This window comes from Pseudorasbora parva, chromosome 1 (genome assembly GCF_024679245.1).
Source record: "Pseudorasbora parva isolate DD20220531a chromosome 1, ASM2467924v1, whole genome shotgun sequence".
NCBI classification, from domain to species: domain Eukaryota; kingdom Metazoa; phylum Chordata; class Actinopteri; order Cypriniformes; family Gobionidae; genus Pseudorasbora; species Pseudorasbora parva.
Window position 1 is genome coordinate 67,037,776 of NC_090172.1, and position 18,050 is coordinate 67,055,825.

Genomic DNA, 18,050 nt, shown 5'->3' on the forward strand with positions numbered 1-18,050 from the left:
TGATGATTAACGAAACATAGAACCGGTGAACACTTATAAATAACCATGGCAACAAACTCAAAACACACAGACCGACGGGCAAAACTAAAACACAGATAAACCAAACAAACACTGTAAGTGTAAACCCTAAACTTCTTGTGGCATTCCCCAGTAGTGGGGAACTTGAAAAGAGATCAATTTAATAAACCCGACTACGCCACCCTGGTGGAGGACCAGGGAAATACTCCTAATAAGGACACAGGTAAGTTTTACCACCGAAGGCAAAGAAATGTCCAGAGAGACGTGAGTATCAATACAAAAAGAATTTGATTTTATTATACAATATTAAAATGTGCCGTTCTGGGGACATGCCCAAAAACACCATTCTCCAGGACCAGGGGTTACAGGAACGAGGCAGGCCGGCTGCTACTCAGGATGGTTATGCAAACCCACCTCAACCTTACACTGCATTGGCACCACACGCACACCTTCAAGCAGTTGTGTCAGTACACACACACACACACACACACACACACACACACAGCACACTGTGAAACACGCCACTGAATGGATGCAGCTAGCCTTCCCCGTTCCCCACTTCAAGTCCACACTGGCTCCTGGAGAAAGAGGAAACGTTAGCAAGAAGCACAACAGAATTTACACAAATAACACTAAATAATAAGGGAAAACCGAAACAAAATAATTACAGATACGGTGCACCAGGATGGCACCAGCAAGACAATGAATAAAATTTAAAACAATGGTACAATTCAATAACAAACTGTATAATACACTGCAAAGAATCGTAGTAGATAATCTGGAACAAAAAAGAATCAAAACCAAAAATCAACAAACAAAAGAAATATCCAAAAAAAGAAGTAAAATAACGAATTAACAAAAATCAAACAGAGTATTGGATAGCCCCGCGAACACAAGCTCATACATGGACAGCCACGGACGGCCTTAATCAGCAACGCTGTCCATATCAGCGCTGAGACACAGGAACAAAGTATGAAGATAACCACAAACAAAACAGCAGCGGCGTTACGGATAGCAGCTAGAAAGGGGAATTTAACGTTGATTTCTGATCCTCATTCTACAATTGGCAAACAAATCAGAGTGTTAGACTAGATTCACCCAACTGCAATGTGAGAAAGGGAAGACATACTTACAATCAGGTTAGATAAAACACCAAACGCAACATTGTATGGTTACTCATTACCAGCACAGTGCATCAGTCCATTGACCAGCCTTTACACACTTGCCATTGTCGCTATGCTGAAAGCAATACAAAATAAATACCACACAAGTGATCAGAAGATTGAAGATGAGCAAAACATACCCGCGCAAACTCCACCATCACTCGCCACAGTGTAGCCACCAGCACTGCTCTAAACCATAAAAAAAGTGCATATTGTCACATAGCACAGCCTTAAGAAGTTCACATTACACCATCTGCAGCCCAACATACCTGTATACCAATGGGACCAGAAAAGGAAATGCCAGGGGGAAGCTGAGAACCCGGAATCAACAGGGCCGTACAAGACCCGCCAAAATAAGGGTCCTTAAATACTTTGGCTGCTTAAGTCTCATTGGTTTACCCACCATACTTAAGCAAGCCAATAGCAATTAACTTATCCTGCCACATTCTACCCCAATTTTTTTAAATCGGCGCCCCGACGATAACCCCACAACGCCTGGTATACAACACGACCTCCTCATGCCACCTGGGTATATGACATGGACTGCAATCTCAGCCTAACATGACTCATGAAGACTGGTCACTCATTCAATACACAGGTTCCTCATGCCACCTGGGAATATGACATGGACTAACCTCAGTCCCACATGACTCATGAAGACTGGTCACTCATTCAATACACAGGGTCCTCATGCCACCTGGGAATATGACATGGACTAACCTCAGTCCAACATGACTCATGAAGACTGGTCACTCATTCAATACACGAGTTCTTCATGCCACCTGGGAATATGACATGGACTAACCTCAGCCTAACATGACTCGAAGACTGGTCACTCATTTAATACACGGGTTCCTCATGCCACCTGGGAATATGACATGGACTAACCTCAGTCCCACATGACTCATGAAGACTGGTCACTCATTCAATACACAGGGTCCTCATGCCACCTGGGAATATGACATGGACTAACCTCAGTCCAACATGACTCATGAAGACTGGTCACTCATTCAATACACGAGTTCTTCATGCCACCTGGGAATATGACATGGACTAACCTCTGACCTGCACCCTGTACTAGATGCCATAAACCAATGGAACGGACTGGCTCCTGCCTCTTGCACCCCCTGGCATTCCTTCCCTCTCCCACCCAATTGCTTCCCCACGTATGTCTAATAGGGTAGAGCAGGGCTGGCGGCGAACTAACCGCTTCAATTCCCAGCGGAGGGCACTATCAGTGACACATTCGACAAACTGAGAGAGCAATACAATTTCAGCATTAGGAATAGCATTGGGGGATTTCTGTTCAACCCTCTCCAGGAGAGTCATCAAGACCAGGGAGAACTCTAACAGAGATTCCCCATCCTGCTGTCTCCCGGAGAAAAAGGCTTCTTGGAGTGCTACATACGAGTGAGAGCAACCATACAACTCCTGTAGCTCATCCTCCAAAATGATCTTAACTACACTCATCCCAAAAACAGAAATAGACCCCTGATGGAGAAATACAGCTTGCCCAAAATGTCAGAACGCACGCTGCTGTTTTGTTTCTGTAAAAAAATAAAAACCAATAGTATAAAACAATGTTTTAACACAATCACACCCTCGGCTCAATTAGAAAAATCCTTGCCTTACCAGTAAACACCCTGCCGACTACGCCAAAATGTGGCATTCCCCAGTAGTGGGGAACTTGAAAAGAGATCAATTTAATAAACCCGACTACGCCACCCTGGTGGAGGACCAGGGAAATACTCCTAATAAGGACACAGGTAAGTTTTACCACCGAAGGCAAAGAAATGTCCAGAGAGACGTGAGTATCAATACAAAAAGAATTTGATTTTATTATACAATATTAAAATGTGCCGTTCTGGGGACATGCCCAAAAACACAATTCTCCAGGACCAGGGGTTACAGGAACGAGGCAGGCCGGCTGCTACTCAGGATGGTTATGCAAACCCACCTCAACCTTACACTGCATTGGCACCACACGCACACCTTAAAGCAGTTGTGTCAGTACACACACACACACACACACAGCACACTGTGAAACACGCCACTGAATGGATGCAGCTAGCCTTCCCCGTTCCCCACTTCAAGTCCACACTGGCTCCTGGAGAAAGAGGAAACGTTAGCAAGAAGCACAACAGAATTTACACAAATAACACTAAATAATAAGGGAAAACCGAAACAAAATAATTACAGATACGGTGCACCAGGATGGCACCAGCAAGACAATGAATAAAATTTAAAACAATGGTACAATTCAATAACAAACTGTATAATACACTGCAAAGAATCGTAGTAGATAATCTGGAACAAAAAAGAATCAAAACCAAAAATCAACAAACAAAAGAAATATCCAAAAAAAGTAGTAAAATAACGAATTAACAAAAATCAAACAGAGTATTGGATAGCCCCGCGAACACAAGCTCATACATGGACAGCCACGGACGGCCTTAATCAGCAACGCTGTCCATATCAGCGCTGAGACACAGGAACAAAGTATGAAGATAACCACAAACAAAACAGCAGCGGCGTTACGGATAGCGGCTAGAAAGGGGAATTTAACGTTGATTTCTGATCCTCATTCTACAATTGGCAAACAAATCAGAGTGTTAGACTAGATTCACCCAACTGCAATGTGAGAAAGGGAAGACATACTTACAATCAGGTTAGATAAAACACCAAACGCAACATTGTATGGTTACTCATTACCAGCACAGTGCATCAGTCCATTGACCAGCCTTTACACACTTGCCATTGTCGCTATGCTGAAAGCAATACAAAATAAATACCACACAAGTGATCAGAAGATTGAAGATGAGCAAAACATACCCGCGCAAACTCCACCATCACTCGCCACAGTGTAGCCACCAGCACTGCTCTAAACCATAAAAAAAGTGCACATTGTCACATAGCACAGCCTTAAGAAGTTCACATTACACCATCTGCAGCCCAACATACCTGTATACCAATGGGACCAGAAAAGGAAATGCCAGGGGGAAGCTGAGAACCCGGAATCAACAGGGCCGTACAAGACCCGCCAAAATAAGGGTCCTTAAATACTTTGGCTGCTTAAGTCTCATTGGTTTACCCACCATACTTAAGCAAGCCAATAGCAAACTTATCCTGCCACATTCTGATACTAACGCATCTGCTGTTTAGTCACTTTGTTGTTGTTGTTTTTGTTTTGTTTTTTATGTTAAACCTCATGTAAAAGCTTCAGTAAGAGCTGGATTTAAAATGAACGTCATCTGAATATAAATGTTTGAGTGACATATGCAGACGTCAAACACAGGAGGTCACGGTCAGTTTATTTATAGAGCACATTTAAAAACCGACTAAAGTGCTGTACACAAAACATAGCAAATTGTAACTAGAAACACAGATAAAATAATAATAATAATTTAAAATAAAACAGTACAAGACATAATTATAATATTTATGAGCTAAAAGCTAATTTAGCCTGCATGAAAATGTTTATATTTCAAAGAACAAATTGAAGTAGAAATAATATTTTGTAATTGTAAAGTTAGTATTATTATAAAATAAATCATTGAGTGCAATTTGTTTGCACTTAATTTAAATCAATACCTTCAGTATTAACCATCTGATTCCCATGTATAGTATAAAGCATTAGTTGAGATTTTTTTTTCCTTAAGAAACTTTGCCATGTATCGATTCAAACTGAAATCTTAAAGGAATTGGATCGCAAGCTTGTGAATGGAAATCAAATCAAATTGTGAAATTTGTGTCCGTGCCCAGCCCTATTAATAAGCATATAAGCATAAATAAATGATAAAACGTCTGATATAACCTTTTTGTATGCACATTCAGTTGGGAGGAATATTATCATCTTTTGATAAATATTGCTAAGATTTCTTCGACATCACTGCTTTGGCTCACAGGGCCCAAGATTCGCATCTTTGATGACTATTTTGAGTGTTTAAGATTTTTCTTTCACAAAGTATTACGGCTGCCCTGATGGAAACTGTTCCAATAAAGTATTGTCCGGACGGCGGAAGGGACATATAGAGGCTGGCCCTCCTGAAACTTTAACTGAATACCCCTGATATAAAGAATCATCATAACGTCTTTATTTCAACACTATGAATATTATTACCAATAAAAAGTAATCTGATTTACACGTGTAAAGATAAAGACCTTCAACCATGGACGGTATAATAGTACATCAACAAAATAACTGGATATACATTAATATAATATAATTTTCTATAAATATATTGTTTAAGTGTTTCAGTCAGAGTGCAGGTTTACCTTTGTGTTGTTCTTGAGCTGGTGTAAATGAAGAGTCTCTTGTAGAGTCTGATCTGGAGTTCAGAACGGGTCAGTCGTGTCTGAGACGCTCACTGGACTCTGATATTTATTGAAGGTAGGCGTGAAAAATGTTTTGTTTCTTGGAAATGCTTCGCAAACACATTTTTTTCCAATATGAGTGTTGCTGCATCTAATAATAATATAGAAGGTTTAAAGGCAGCTGTGCACATCACACTGAACAGTGAGCTCTTCACACTCACTCACTCCATGTGGTTAACACTTGATGAGGATGAAATATTAATTGTGAATATAACTGCACAAACACAGTCAAAGTGCATGAGAAAGAACATAAACACATAACACACAAACTGTTGAATTCACTAGAAGTTTCTATTATTATTTGTGCAGTTTTTGGTAACTGGAAAGTTCTCCAGAAGTGAGACTCATTTGTGTGTTCAAATGATTCATTTACGAGATTTGACTTAAAAAAAATCTTGGTCAGAACAAATGTTGTCAGTAAGTAACATACCTTTAAGACTTTTTTTTTTGATTAACTTATGGTGTTCAAAATAATGCTTATAAATCTCTCATTAATCTGTATTATCATCAAATATCAGATTAAAGGGGGGGGGGGGGGGGGGGGATGCTGTTTCATGCATACTGAGCTTTTGACACTGTTAAAGACTTGGATTCCCATCCTAAACATAGACAAAGTTTCAAAAACTAATGTTGGACGTTTGATGGAGTATTTCTGTGTTAAAAATACTCCTTCCGGTTTCTCACAAGTTTCAGAGTTTTTTCGAGTATGGCTTGTCTTGACGTCGATAGAGCGGAAGGTCCTTGTATGGGCCGTACGGGCTCTTCTCCCGGAAGGGCGCGCGCGCGTGACTAGAGCGAGAGAGCTCTACTCCACTTTATTCCTATGGGTGACATCAAGCGACTTCAACGCTTCAGCACAGCATTCTGGGAAGGCAGCGCTGCATTTGAACCGATTTGAACGCAGAAATGACGAGAAGCTTCACAACATCGCTTCAGTCGCGTCGCAATGTGGATCTCCACCGTTCACTGCTGTCAGGACTTCACCAAATCATACCAAAGAAGTGTGTTTTTGACGGAGCGGTCCCAGCGATAAAGGTTCGGTCCTGCTTGGGAAGCAGCCGGTGAGTAAAACTGCTTCAAATGTCTGTTGTTGGCTATCGTCGCGTGAGTAAACATCAGTAAACGACACGATCGCGTGCTTCGTCATTCAAATGCGCTAACGTTACTCCATTGCTGTTCTCTGTATAACCTTACAGTATTCTGACGTGCAAAACCGTTTTGCTTGCTACTGCTAAGGTTTAGTCGCATACAATAGTCCATAAACCGAATCATGTCCTCATAAACTGCGAATAAACACACACAAATGTTGACAGGTCACTAAATACCGTACATACCACAGAGACTGATAGCCTGCGGTTGCTGTTTCTCCATTTCAATTTATTTCAGCCTCAGATTTGATTCTGGATCATATCTATTAGCTGAGATAGCCATGGGTTTCTCCACGCTTGAGGACGTCACCACTTTGTGCGCGCTCGTCATTCTTTAGCTCAGCCCTCACGATACGCCTTCAGGCGCTCGGTTTTTTCCAGAAAGACTCTGTACAGCCTATATTTCTTTTATAAATATAATAAAACGGAGATATGAAGGATGCAATACTACTCTATAGGTACTCAAGATTGACATGAGATTGACTGAAACTGAGTGTTTCACCCCCCCTTTAAATGTTTTTGGATCTGACTGATCATAGGCCTCATTGATCTGAGCTTGTGCATCTCAGTTTCTTTACCAAAAGAGCACATTATTTGAAGGTACTTTTGGCAATATTGAAGTTTTTCACACTGTTGTACTTTAATACTACTGCATTAGTGTATCTGTAGTACAGTAATAGACTAGGTTTAGTGTATATTAGTGTATCTAGTGTACTCTTACTTAGTGTAGTGTACTTGCCTCACCTTTAATGTTTAACCAGGAAGTTTGCTTTGAAATGCTTTCATCTACAGAAGTCACACTTGTATTTCTGGTCAAAAGTGACCAGCCTACAACAAAATACCTTATAAATCTCTCATTATGATATAGTATCGCCAAGTGCTGGATTGAATTTGTTGGTAAACTCGTTTTCTATCAGGATTAGGTCAGGATTTTTATTTCAGTGCTCCTCAACCAGTTCCAAAAAGAAATGCAAAACCTGTCAGTATTGAAAGAAAACACGCTGACAAACAATTTAAATAAATAAATGTGTTTATGAATGAAACATGAGTTGTGTTGTATGTAGTTTTTCTGTGTTAAAATACTTGATTGTGAAGTCAGGACTTCCCAAGTCATGCTATTCATGAGCTATCAGACACGTTAACCTCGGGTCACGCCACTTTAAATGAACCCATGTATATTTCTCTGTGTCTCAGGTAAGAGCTGCTTCTCCACCCTGTTTAAGTTTGAGGAGATGCAGGAGATCGTGAAGAACTTCACTGTGGTTCATGTGGACGCTCCGGGACAGGAGGACGGAGCCGCTATTTATCCTGCTGGGTACGTGATGCTTTATATATATAAAAAAGTGTGAATAACACCGTTTGACACTTGTCAAACCATCTTCAGCTCCTCAGAAGGTGTTAGTGGTTTTACATCCCCCGTGTTTGACTATTTTTGAATGCGTTCACATGTCCGCAGGCCGCTGTGTTTCACATTAGACGTGTTAACAGTCCTATAGGTGTGACCTTTGCTGGCAAAATGAGTTGCAATGAGAACATTTTCACATTTCTCTATTAAAAAAAAACTTCAACGTGATGGATGATTTATTGGTCAGCAAAAAGGTTTTCTGCAACAAAATGACCAGAAACCATACCTTAAAATCTCTGGTAATAACGTCAAATTTGTCTCACACCAAGTCAAAACCAAATATCCATAGGACAAATATATATTCAGCTTTTCCCCTTGATTTCCCTTGTTTGATTAACATTAATATCTACCGTAATGCACAGATCTAATATAATGTTACACATCAAATGTTTTCCCCAACAGTTAACCAAGTGTTCACTTATCACATAAAAGATGTTTGCGTGAGTACTCGCCAAGACAGATATTTTGAGATAATTTTGTGTATGTGTATATTTCGGGATCAAGCGCTGCTCATTCAATTGAGAACTCACTATGAATATTCACACAACTGGATTGCTGCACTTTTATAAAACTATTCCAAATTTGTGCTGAGGGGAATCGCCAGTCATCGAGAAAAACTGCAATTATCTTGGACAAGGGAAAGGTACTGCTCTCGGAAAACTTACATCACAGAGTGACTTAATGCGGCGGAACCTAAAATGGCGGAAATAGTTCCATCTGGACCATTGTCCATGAGACACGCAGCCAGTTCTGGTAACTCTGGGCAACCAAAATGGGGCATTATAAAGAACAGGTGTGCGAATGGACGTGGCGATTGGTAATTGGGCAATTCAGAGAAGAGGAGGCGTATAAATAAGGCATCCAGAGAACAGCAAAGGGGCAACGTTTTTTCCGGCAAACGCTGTGGGTGAGATGGAGCGATCGGTGGGTTGGAGGGACGTATTGATGCGGATATTACAGGCTGGGCGAAGTCAAAACCGAGTACTGGGCATGTTCCTTTTAAAGTGATTGTGTTGATATGTATTATTATTACCTTAAGGAGATTGTTTACACTGAGAAGTCACCGGAAACGTATTGAGAAGAGGAAGGAGTGTGCTGAAAGGTCGTGGTCTTGACGTTTCCATATGGTCATCCTCTGCACCGACCCTTTCCACTATCCAGGACCTATTTCCCGGCCCAACGTGGTGATCCTGACCCTAATTCACCGTGGGTGTGTAGAGTGCAGTGGGTGAGTTTTTTTGACATGTGTACACCTGAAGAATTGTAGTGTTGTTCTGTGCCAATGTTGTCAGCGATCCCTTCCCAGGCCGAAGAGAAATCCCTGCATTAGAGGAAGTACATATAGTGGGTTCGCGGAAGAAAAACCCATGCGTTTAATTGTCCAAAGGGCAAATAATTACCCGGAGGGACCATTCGGATCACTTTTCTCTGTTAATTACCACGCCATATGACCTTTCGTACTTACCCAGCTCCCGCTGACCGCTGCTTTGATTCCCCTGGATAGTGCCCGCATGGACGCAGATAGGGGGCGACCAAGGGCTAAATGGTGACCCCCCCCTCTGTCCGTGGACCAACTAAACGTCCACTCCTAATCTTCACACAGGTAAAAGGGGTAAGTCGCTCCCTCGAGACCACTAAACGTACGATCCCCTGTTAAGGGATGGGCCGCCGTTGACCGCAGCCCGCCGGCCCTTTATTCGTCCGATCGACTATCGGTTTGAAGGAGCGGTCAGCGAGGGTGAGGTCTGGGTCCCGCCAACCCACTATTTGCCCGATTACCTACTATTTTCGATTTCCGTGCCTTTCCATTGGACCAATCCTCGGGTGGGCGGGTGCGGCCACGCCCCCATCCCACGGACTGGTTATTCGTCCGATACCCCGCTAAATTTTCGATTCGCTCCCGTTCGGACATGGAAGGTCGTGGCTCCCTGAGATACGGGTTCCCGGGCCCCCGGGGACCCCCGAAGCGCGGAGCCCTGCGACGTTGCAATTTTTTTCCCTGCGCCCCAGGGCCACGCCCTCCAGGTGTGCCGTTCGGGGGCTCCCGTGTGCCAGGGTGCCAAATCTGGGGCCCGCTTGACCCCCGTAGCAAAATCCCTCTCTGCCATTTTCGCAAGAGGGCTCGCCAGAGCGGGATCACGGACGCCGCTTCGAGAGGGCTCACAGGCCGGGGGGAGCGGCTCTTTCCCGCTCACCGCGGCCCCCCGAGTAGGGCGGGGACGTCCAGCGGACCCCCGGCGCCTTTGGGGGCCGAAAGATCAAAAAAGAGCCTGCGATCCCTCTGGGCCGGTATGGCCGTAAATGTGGTTACGGACGGCCCCCGTTCGGACGCGAAAGGCCGCGGCTCCTCGAGATTCGGGTTCCCGGCCCCCCTGGGCTCGCCAGAGCGGGTTCGCGGACGCCGCTTCGAGAGGCCCGATTGGCCAGAGGGCGGCCCCCACTCGCCACGGCCCCTGCCGTGGGGTCGAAAGGTCAAAAAAGAGGCCGCCATCCCTCTGGGCCGGTATGGCCGTAAATGGGGATGGCCCCCGTTCGGGGACGGAAGCGCGAAGCTCTAGGGCCTTCCCGTGGGACCGCCCCTCCCCCGCTTGAAATCATTCAGGGGCCTCTCTTTGCATGCCTTTGAAAGAGCCTTGAGGCAGAGCCTTGAGGCAGAGCCTTGAGGCAGAGCCTCGGCAGGGTGGCTCGGAACGACTCGCCTCGGTGCCAGGGCCAGGCTGTTTCGGGGTGTCGCTCGGGGTGGCCCCGTGAGTCGGCGTGCAAAATCCGGGGGAAATCCGGCCCCCCTGTTATTTAATGGAGGTCGTGAAGCCTTGAGGCAGAGCCTCGGCAGGGTGGCTCGGAACGACTCGCCTCAGTGCCAGGCCGTTTCGGGGTGTCGCTCGGGGTGGCCCCGTGAGTCGGCGTGCAAAATCCGGGTCCCCGGGGACTTTGCTGCAAAATCCAGCCCCCCTGTTATTTAATGGAGGTCGTGAATATCGGCGACGAAACTGCTTCAGAAGGGGCGACCGGCCAGGGGGCGCCGTTTCCCCTCTGGCCACAATCCTCGCTCCCATTCGGGGAGGGAGGGGCGGGGCGCCTCGAGATTTCGCGTCAAGACTCCCCAGGGGCCCCCGGCGCAGGTCCCTAAAAGGGCGAAGCTCTAGGGCCTTCTCGTGGAACCGCCCCTCCCCCGCTCGAAAACATTCAGAGGCCTCTGTTTGTGTGCCATTGAGAGAGCCTCAAGGCAGAGCTTTGAGGCAGAGCCGGACCGGAACGACTCGCCTCGGTGCCAGGGCCCGGCCCGGCCATATTGCATATATATATATACACACCTGACTGTGACTCATTAACCCCTTTCCCCCACCTGGTGGTGGCGTGGCAACTGGATGAAGTAACGTTAAGTAAAGTTTATTAATAAATAATAAACAGATTATTGAATATCAAAAAGCTAATAAAATAATACCATGGTTTCTTGGAGAACCTTGCAAATACCGTGACTTATGAATATGCTAATTATTCAGATTCATGGTACAGTATACACAGATCAGGCATAACATTATGACCAGTAAATAACACTGATGATCTCTTCATCACAGCTCCTGTTAGTGGATGGGATATATTGGGCAGCAAGTGAACATTTTGTCCTCAAAGTTGATGTGTTAGAAGCAGGAAAAATGGGCAAGCGTAAGGATTTGAGCGAGTTTCACAAGCGCCAAATTGTGATGGCTAGACGACTGGGTCAGAGCATCTCCAAAACTGCAGCTCTTGTGGGCTGTTCCCGGTCTGCAGTGGTCAGTATCTATCAAAAGTGCTCCAAGGAAGGAACAGTGGAGAACCGGCCACAGGGTCATGGGCGGCCAAGGCTCATTGATGCACGTGGGGAGCGAAGGCTGGCCCGTGTGGTCCGATCAAACAGACGAGCTACTGGAGCTCATAAACTGCTCCAGAAGTTAATGCTGGTTCTGAGGGATAGGTGTCAGAATACACATTGGGTCTTCCATCCATGTGGATGTTACTTTGACACGCTCCACCTACCTAAGCATTGTTGAGACCATGATCAGCCTATCATGGAAATGGTATTCTGGTGGCTGTGTCTCTTCCAACAGGATAATGCTCCTGACACAAAGCACAAATGCTTCAGGAATGGTTTGAGGAGCACAACGAGTTTGAGGCGTTGACTTGGCCTCCAAATTCCCCAGAACTCTATCCAATCGAGCATCTGTGGGATGTGCTGGAGAAACAAGTCCGATCCATGGAGGCCCACCTCACAACTTAAAGGACTTAAATGATCTGCTGCTAACATCTTGGTGCCAGATACCACAGCACACCTTCAGGGGTCTAGTGGAGGGGACCAACACAATATTATAAATTATATTTAATGTTATCAGGTCATAATGTTATGCCTGATATGTGAATATATACCATGGATATTATACATCATACATACATAAATATGGGATGAAATAGTAAGTATTTTAATAAAATGTATCTATTTTTTATCAATATTTTTTTAATATTGTATTTTTTCCCTTTTTATTGATTTTACGTCAATAATGATTACTTAGTAAAATAATTTCAGCACTTTTTTTGGACTTCAGTTTCACCCTTTAGTGAATGTTTTGTTCTAGTACATGTTTTGAGTCCATCTTTAAGTTTAGTTCAAATTTAGTTTTTTTTTTCACATGTATAACACAAGCAGAAGCTGAAAGACTGAGAGAAGCCCTCTGCTGGTCAAACATTACACATTACTTCACTATCAGACTGTTTAAATTACAAACTAAAAACATAAACCAATGGCAAAAAAAATGCTTTTATTACTTAGTATTTTTGTCTTGTTTCTAGTCCAAACATCACAAATTCTTAAAACAAGAAGTGTTTACTAGACAAGCGAAAGTAATTGTCTTATTTTGGGGGGAAAAAAACCCCTCAAAATTAAGAGTTTTTGTTTAAAACAGGCAAAATAATCAAAACCTCTCTTAATTTTGAGGTCCCCCCCCTCCAAAAAAATAAATAAGACAATAACTTTTACTTGTCTAGTAAATGTTTCTCAATATAAGAATATTTAGATATTTTGACTAGAAACAAGACACAAATACTAAGTAAGAAGAGCATTTGTTGCAGTAGTATTGCCTTATTTGCTAGGGAAACATGCAGAGATGCTTTATATTTTGTCCAGAAATGAAGTCAGGATATTTTTGCCTGTGATTTGAACAGACGGATGCCTTTGAATTCTGTCTGTGTTGAAGTTCACTAGGGTTTGAAACATCTTTATATTCACTGAGCTCTTCTTTACTTCCGCTCTGATCTCTCTCGCACGCAGTTGTCAAACCCTGAAGCCGTGGAAGGACTCGTTCTGGTCAACGTGGACACAAACGCTCGAGGCTGGATGGACTGGGCCGCTCAGAAGGTCTGTCCGCTGTATATGATGACGCTCATTAATAATTACAGACAGTGTGTTCCTGAAAATGACTTGAGCGGTTTGTGTTTCTTCTGCAGCTCTCCAATCTGACATCTTCCCTCTTAGACCAAATCCTGAGTCACCTCTTCAGTCAGGTGTGTGTGTGTGTGTGTGTGTGTGTATGCCTCTACAACGAGGCCATTAGATTAGATTGAATGTGTGTTTCTCGCTGTTTTAGATGAATGTTTTCAGGGCTTGTTAATGTTCTTCTCTGAGTTACTAGCCACTCAGCATTTCCACTGGCCATAATTTTGACATTGATACCATAGGGAACGTTTGCCCAGTAGCGTACCATGGGGTTTCAGTCCGGGCCTTCATTAACGATCAACACGCCCCATGCCATAACAACACACACACACACACACACACACACACACACACACACACACACACCCACACGCACACGTTTGTTTTTGTGACACATGGGGACATTCCATAGGTGCAATGGTTTTCATACCTTACAAACCGTATTGTCTATCCCCCTACACTGCCCCTGCCCCTAAATCTGCCCATCACAGGAAACATTCTGCATTTTTACTTTCTAAAAAAAACTCATCCTGTATGATTTATAAGCATTTTGAAAAGTGACATGGCCAATGTCCTCATATTTCACCCTCTCCTGTGTGTCATAATGCACACACACACACACACACACACACACACACACACACACACACACGCAAAATACAATAATGCACTGTACGCAATACAACTACGAACTTTGCTTTCATAGTGTTCGTTGGGAAGGGGGCAAGCAAAAAGTACACGCGAGACAAAAAGGCAATTTGACTATTTATTGATGATACTGCACTCACGTGTCGCCGTTTAGGCAAATGGTGAAAAGAATCAAAATCAGCTGGCACAAATACTCTTAAACAAACTAAAATACGGACCAACAGAACATCCAAAGAAACAGAAAAAAACACTGCTTGTTAGCTAACATTACCGGCTTGACATCAGGATCGATCATTCGCACGCAGCCCGTCATCCGCGGCGGCCATAGTTTATTTCACACAGAATTCTCACAACCCGCGAAAAGTTCAGACGGCTGATGACATCAGCAGGAGGTAGCACACCGACACATCGCTGGGCCTCTGGGCCGTTCTATCACTACACATCAAATTTTGATTGGCTAATGACCCACGTCAGTCAAAGCTATGGTCCAATGGAAAATAGCAGCTTCAATGGAAGGCAAGCTATTCTTCTAGTGCTGGTCCTCAGGGCTGTGATGCGTTTAGATGATGACATATGGAAAATACACCAAAAATAAATACATTCTTTCTGGAAATATAATCGTAACTGTATATATATATATAATGATTTTGACAGCCCACCACTGCGTTTGCCTTATAGATATTTTGAATATCATCTCATAATTCGGTAGCAGGAATTGTAGGCTGCTGTCACTTTAAGACCTGATGAATTATTGATGTGTACCAACACAAACCAAAAGTTACATTTCATCATGTGGCATTTCTAACGAAACACGGCACAGACCTGGACCGGAGTTATTGGTTTGCAAAGTCTTTAACAGCTTTGTCAAGACTAAATAAGAAGTTTTAAATGTTACAAAAATGCTTTCTTTGTTCATGGCACTAATATTCTGTTCCGAAAGGTTAGTTTTGTTTGGCAGCCATAGCCATGTCAAGACGCATGATATTATCTGCCACACTGCATGATGCCATGAGTCTGAAACAGTTATTACATACATATAAATCCATATTCAAAATATTTCCACATGACAGCGCAAATGTTTAGCAGACACCGCACATATATTTGCCTGCTATAAAGAAATATTCACATTATGGTAAATTGCATCATGTTTATTTTATATAGTGATGAGCCCTCTTTATCTAATGCCGTCCATTATAAAGGTGTGTGTGTGTGTGTGTGTGTGTGTGTGTGTGTGTGTGTGTGTGTGTGTGTGTGTGTGTGTGTGTGTGTGTTTTCAGGAAGAGCTGTCTGCAAACACAGACCTGGTTCAATCTCACAGAGAGAGACTCGCTAAAGCGCCGAACGCCATCAACATCGAACTCTTCTGGAAGAGCTACCTGGGGTAAAATCTCCTGCTCTAACTGTGCAGATGAATTGAATTATTCAATCCCAAAGGACCAGACGTATCTTAATGTTCACTTTAAAACACAAATATAATCAACCAAAAATCAGTTACACATCTCTCCACTGCATCAGAACAGGGAAGCAGATGTTCCAGATGTTTATTATCTGTAGTGTTGATATATGTTGCTATTAATAAAAAATACAATGAAATATAAAGTAGACAGGTACATTATATTGCCAAAGGTTTGGGGACACCTGCCTTAACATGCACATGAACTTTAGTGCCATCCCATTGTTAAAACCGCAGGGTTTAATCTGGAGTCGGCTCACCCTTTGCAGCTCTAACAGCTCCAGCTCTTCTGGGAAGGCTTTCCTCAAGGTTTAGGAGTGTGTTTATGGGGATTTTTGCTCATTCTTCTAGAAGCTCATTTGTGAGGTCAGGCACTGATGTTGGACGAGAAGGCCTGGCTCTCAGTCTCCGCTCTAATTCATCCCAAAGCTGTTCTATCGGGTTGAGCTCAGGACTCTGTGCAGGCCAGTCAAGTTCCTCCACACCAAACTCCTCATCCATGTCTTTATGGAGCGACGCTTTGAGCACTGGAGCGCAGTCATGCTGGGACAGGAAGAGGCCGTCCCCAAACTGTTTGGAGCATGAAATTGTCCAAAATGTCTTGGTCTGCTGAAGCTTTATTTTCATTGGAACTAAGGGGCCAAGCCCAACCCCTGAAAAACAACTCCACACTATAATCTCCTTTCACCAAACTTGACACAATGCAGTCAGGCAAGTCCCGTTCTCCTGGCAAACGCCAAACCTAGACTCGTCCATGGGATTGTCAGACTGAAGCGTGATTGGTCACTCAGAGAACAAGGCTTTTATGAGCTGCTCAGCTCATCTGAAGGCCACAGAAGTTTATATATGAACACACCCCGAATGATAAAAAAAAAAAATATTTGATTGATCTGAGCTATTAAAGCAGACGATTAATAACAGCTGGAATATCTAAATCAGTGCTGTGTTCTTGCATGTTTAATTTTGCATTAAAGTTACTTATGTGGTGCAAAAAATGCACCTTTATAATCATGTTTTTTTCTCTTTGTCTCACAGTCGCAGAGATCTGAGCATCGAAAGGAACAACACTTTCAAGTAAGAATGATGAAAGCAAACCCAGAATGCATCACTCTCTTATGTTTGTTCCTCTTTTGACGTGTCTGTGTGTTTCAGGTGTCCTGTGATGCTGGTGGTCGGTGATCAAGCTCCGTATGAGGAAGCTGCTGTAAGTCTTTATTCAAATACACACCGTTCCTCCACAAATCCCCCGATTCATCTCACTGCACGTCTGTTTCTGTCCACTAGGTGGAGTGCAACAGCAAACTAGATCCAACCACCACCTCATTCCTCAAGGTTTGGACGTCTCCAGTGTTTTATGCATGATTTTGTTCTTTTATCAATGATAAAAAGTGTATCATACGTGTTGTTCACGACTTGTTCTTTCTCCAGATGGCTGACGCTGGTGGGATGCCACAGCTCACTCAGGTATGTCACATCAATTCAAAATGATTTATTAACACAATTCATTTCTACTGGTGAAAACTGTGTGTGAATGAAATGTGTGTGTCTCTACAGCCCAGCAAACTGACAGAAGCGTTCAAGTACTTCATTCAAGGCATGGGATACAGTAAGTGATTTTTGGGAAATATCACCGATAATGGTGAAATTGAAGATTTTATTTCAATTAATACTTAAACTACCTCTTTTGAAAGACATCAAAAGTGACATTAAATGCATTTATAATGTTACAACATATTTCCATTTCATATAAATGGTATTCTTTTGCATTTTCTATTCATGAAATAATCCTGGAAAATAACGTATATCACAGTTTCCTGTGAGATATATATATATATATATATATATATATATATATATATATATATATATATATATATATAAAACGCAGCTCTGTTTATCATATTAGACACATTTAAGTGTTTAAAATTATGTTATGACATTATTGTGTGTGTTCGCTCAGCAGCTGCTGTGACACTTGTTCACACTGCTTTATATATAAATAGGTGTGTGTGTGTGTGTGTGTGTGTGTGTGTGTGTGTGTGTGTGTGTGTGTGTGTGTGTGTGTGTGTGTGTGTGTGGCCGAAATTTTAGATTAAATGTGCACTATGTAGTATTTTTGCAGTAAAAACCACTAGGCCAGTGTTATATATTTTGTTCAGTTGAGCTCTTACAATATCCCAAATGTTTCCAACTATTTGTAAATTGTGAGAAAGTTGCTATTTTAACCAATGACCCGGGACGTCTGAGGGAGTCGCCTTTCAATGGCGTCATATCTGTGTTATCCCCAGTTTCCAGTTTTGTGTCACAGCAGCTGCTGATTGAACGCACAGCGTGAAGTCATAACATCATTTACTCACGGTTCCTTGTGCTAGGC

General features: G+C 43.1%; 1 protein-coding gene and 2 long non-coding RNA genes across 5 annotated transcripts; 1 reads left to right on the plus strand and 2 right to left on the minus strand.

The window, feature by feature from the left end:
- Positions 1 to 1,035: 1,035 nt before the first annotated feature.
- LOC137088325 (uncharacterized) lies at positions 1,036 to 1,620 on the minus strand. Of its 2 annotated transcripts, XR_010907552.1 has the most exons (4): positions 1,451 to 1,620; positions 1,322 to 1,370; positions 1,152 to 1,257; positions 1,036 to 1,075 (listed from the first exon to the last, which is right to left on the minus strand). It is a non-coding gene; the product is annotated as an uncharacterized lncRNA (long non-coding RNA). The 2 variants fall into 2 exon arrangements; XR_010907551.1 differs by having other exon boundaries at positions 1,048 to 1,257.
- Positions 1,621 to 2,993: 1,373 nt separating this feature from the next.
- Positions 2,994 to 4,220, minus strand: LOC137088341 (uncharacterized). 2 transcript variants are annotated; one of them, XR_010907554.1, is made up of 4 exons: positions 4,143 to 4,220; positions 4,014 to 4,062; positions 3,844 to 3,949; positions 2,994 to 3,767 (listed from the first exon to the last, which is right to left on the minus strand). It is a non-coding gene; the product is annotated as an uncharacterized lncRNA (long non-coding RNA). The 2 variants fall into 2 exon arrangements; XR_010907553.1 differs by having other exon boundaries at positions 2,994 to 3,949.
- A 3,646-nt stretch (positions 4,221 to 7,866) lies between these two features.
- On the plus strand, positions 7,867 to 17,305 carry LOC137074413 (protein NDRG2-like). Its single transcript, XM_067442930.1, has 10 exons — positions 7,867 to 8,018; positions 10,198 to 10,619; positions 13,373 to 13,497; positions 13,587 to 13,643; positions 15,501 to 15,604; positions 16,712 to 16,750; positions 16,829 to 16,880; positions 16,961 to 17,008; positions 17,105 to 17,140; positions 17,231 to 17,305. The coding sequence occupies exons 1-10, from the start codon at positions 7,867 to 7,869 to the stop codon at positions 17,288 to 17,290; spliced, it is 1,095 nt and encodes a 364-aa protein (XP_067299031.1). The 3' UTR covers positions 17,291 to 17,305.
- Positions 17,306 to 18,050: the final 745 nt, after the last annotated feature.

What these genes read in the sequence shown, in the direction of transcription:
- LOC137074413 (XM_067442930.1), top strand. Translation starts at nt 7,867, where the DNA reads ATGAACCCATGTATATTTCTCTGTGTCTCAGGTAAGAGCTGCTTCTCC. An exon ending in TGGACTGGGCCGCTCAGAAG is followed by an intron (nt 13,498 to 13,586) that starts GTCTGTCCGCTG and finishes TTTCTTCTGCAG; the next exon opens with CTCTCCAATCTGACATCTTC. An exon ending in GGATGCCACAGCTCACTCAG is followed by an intron (nt 17,141 to 17,230) that starts GTATGTCACATC and finishes GTGTCTCTACAG; the next exon opens with CCCAGCAAACTGACAGAAGC.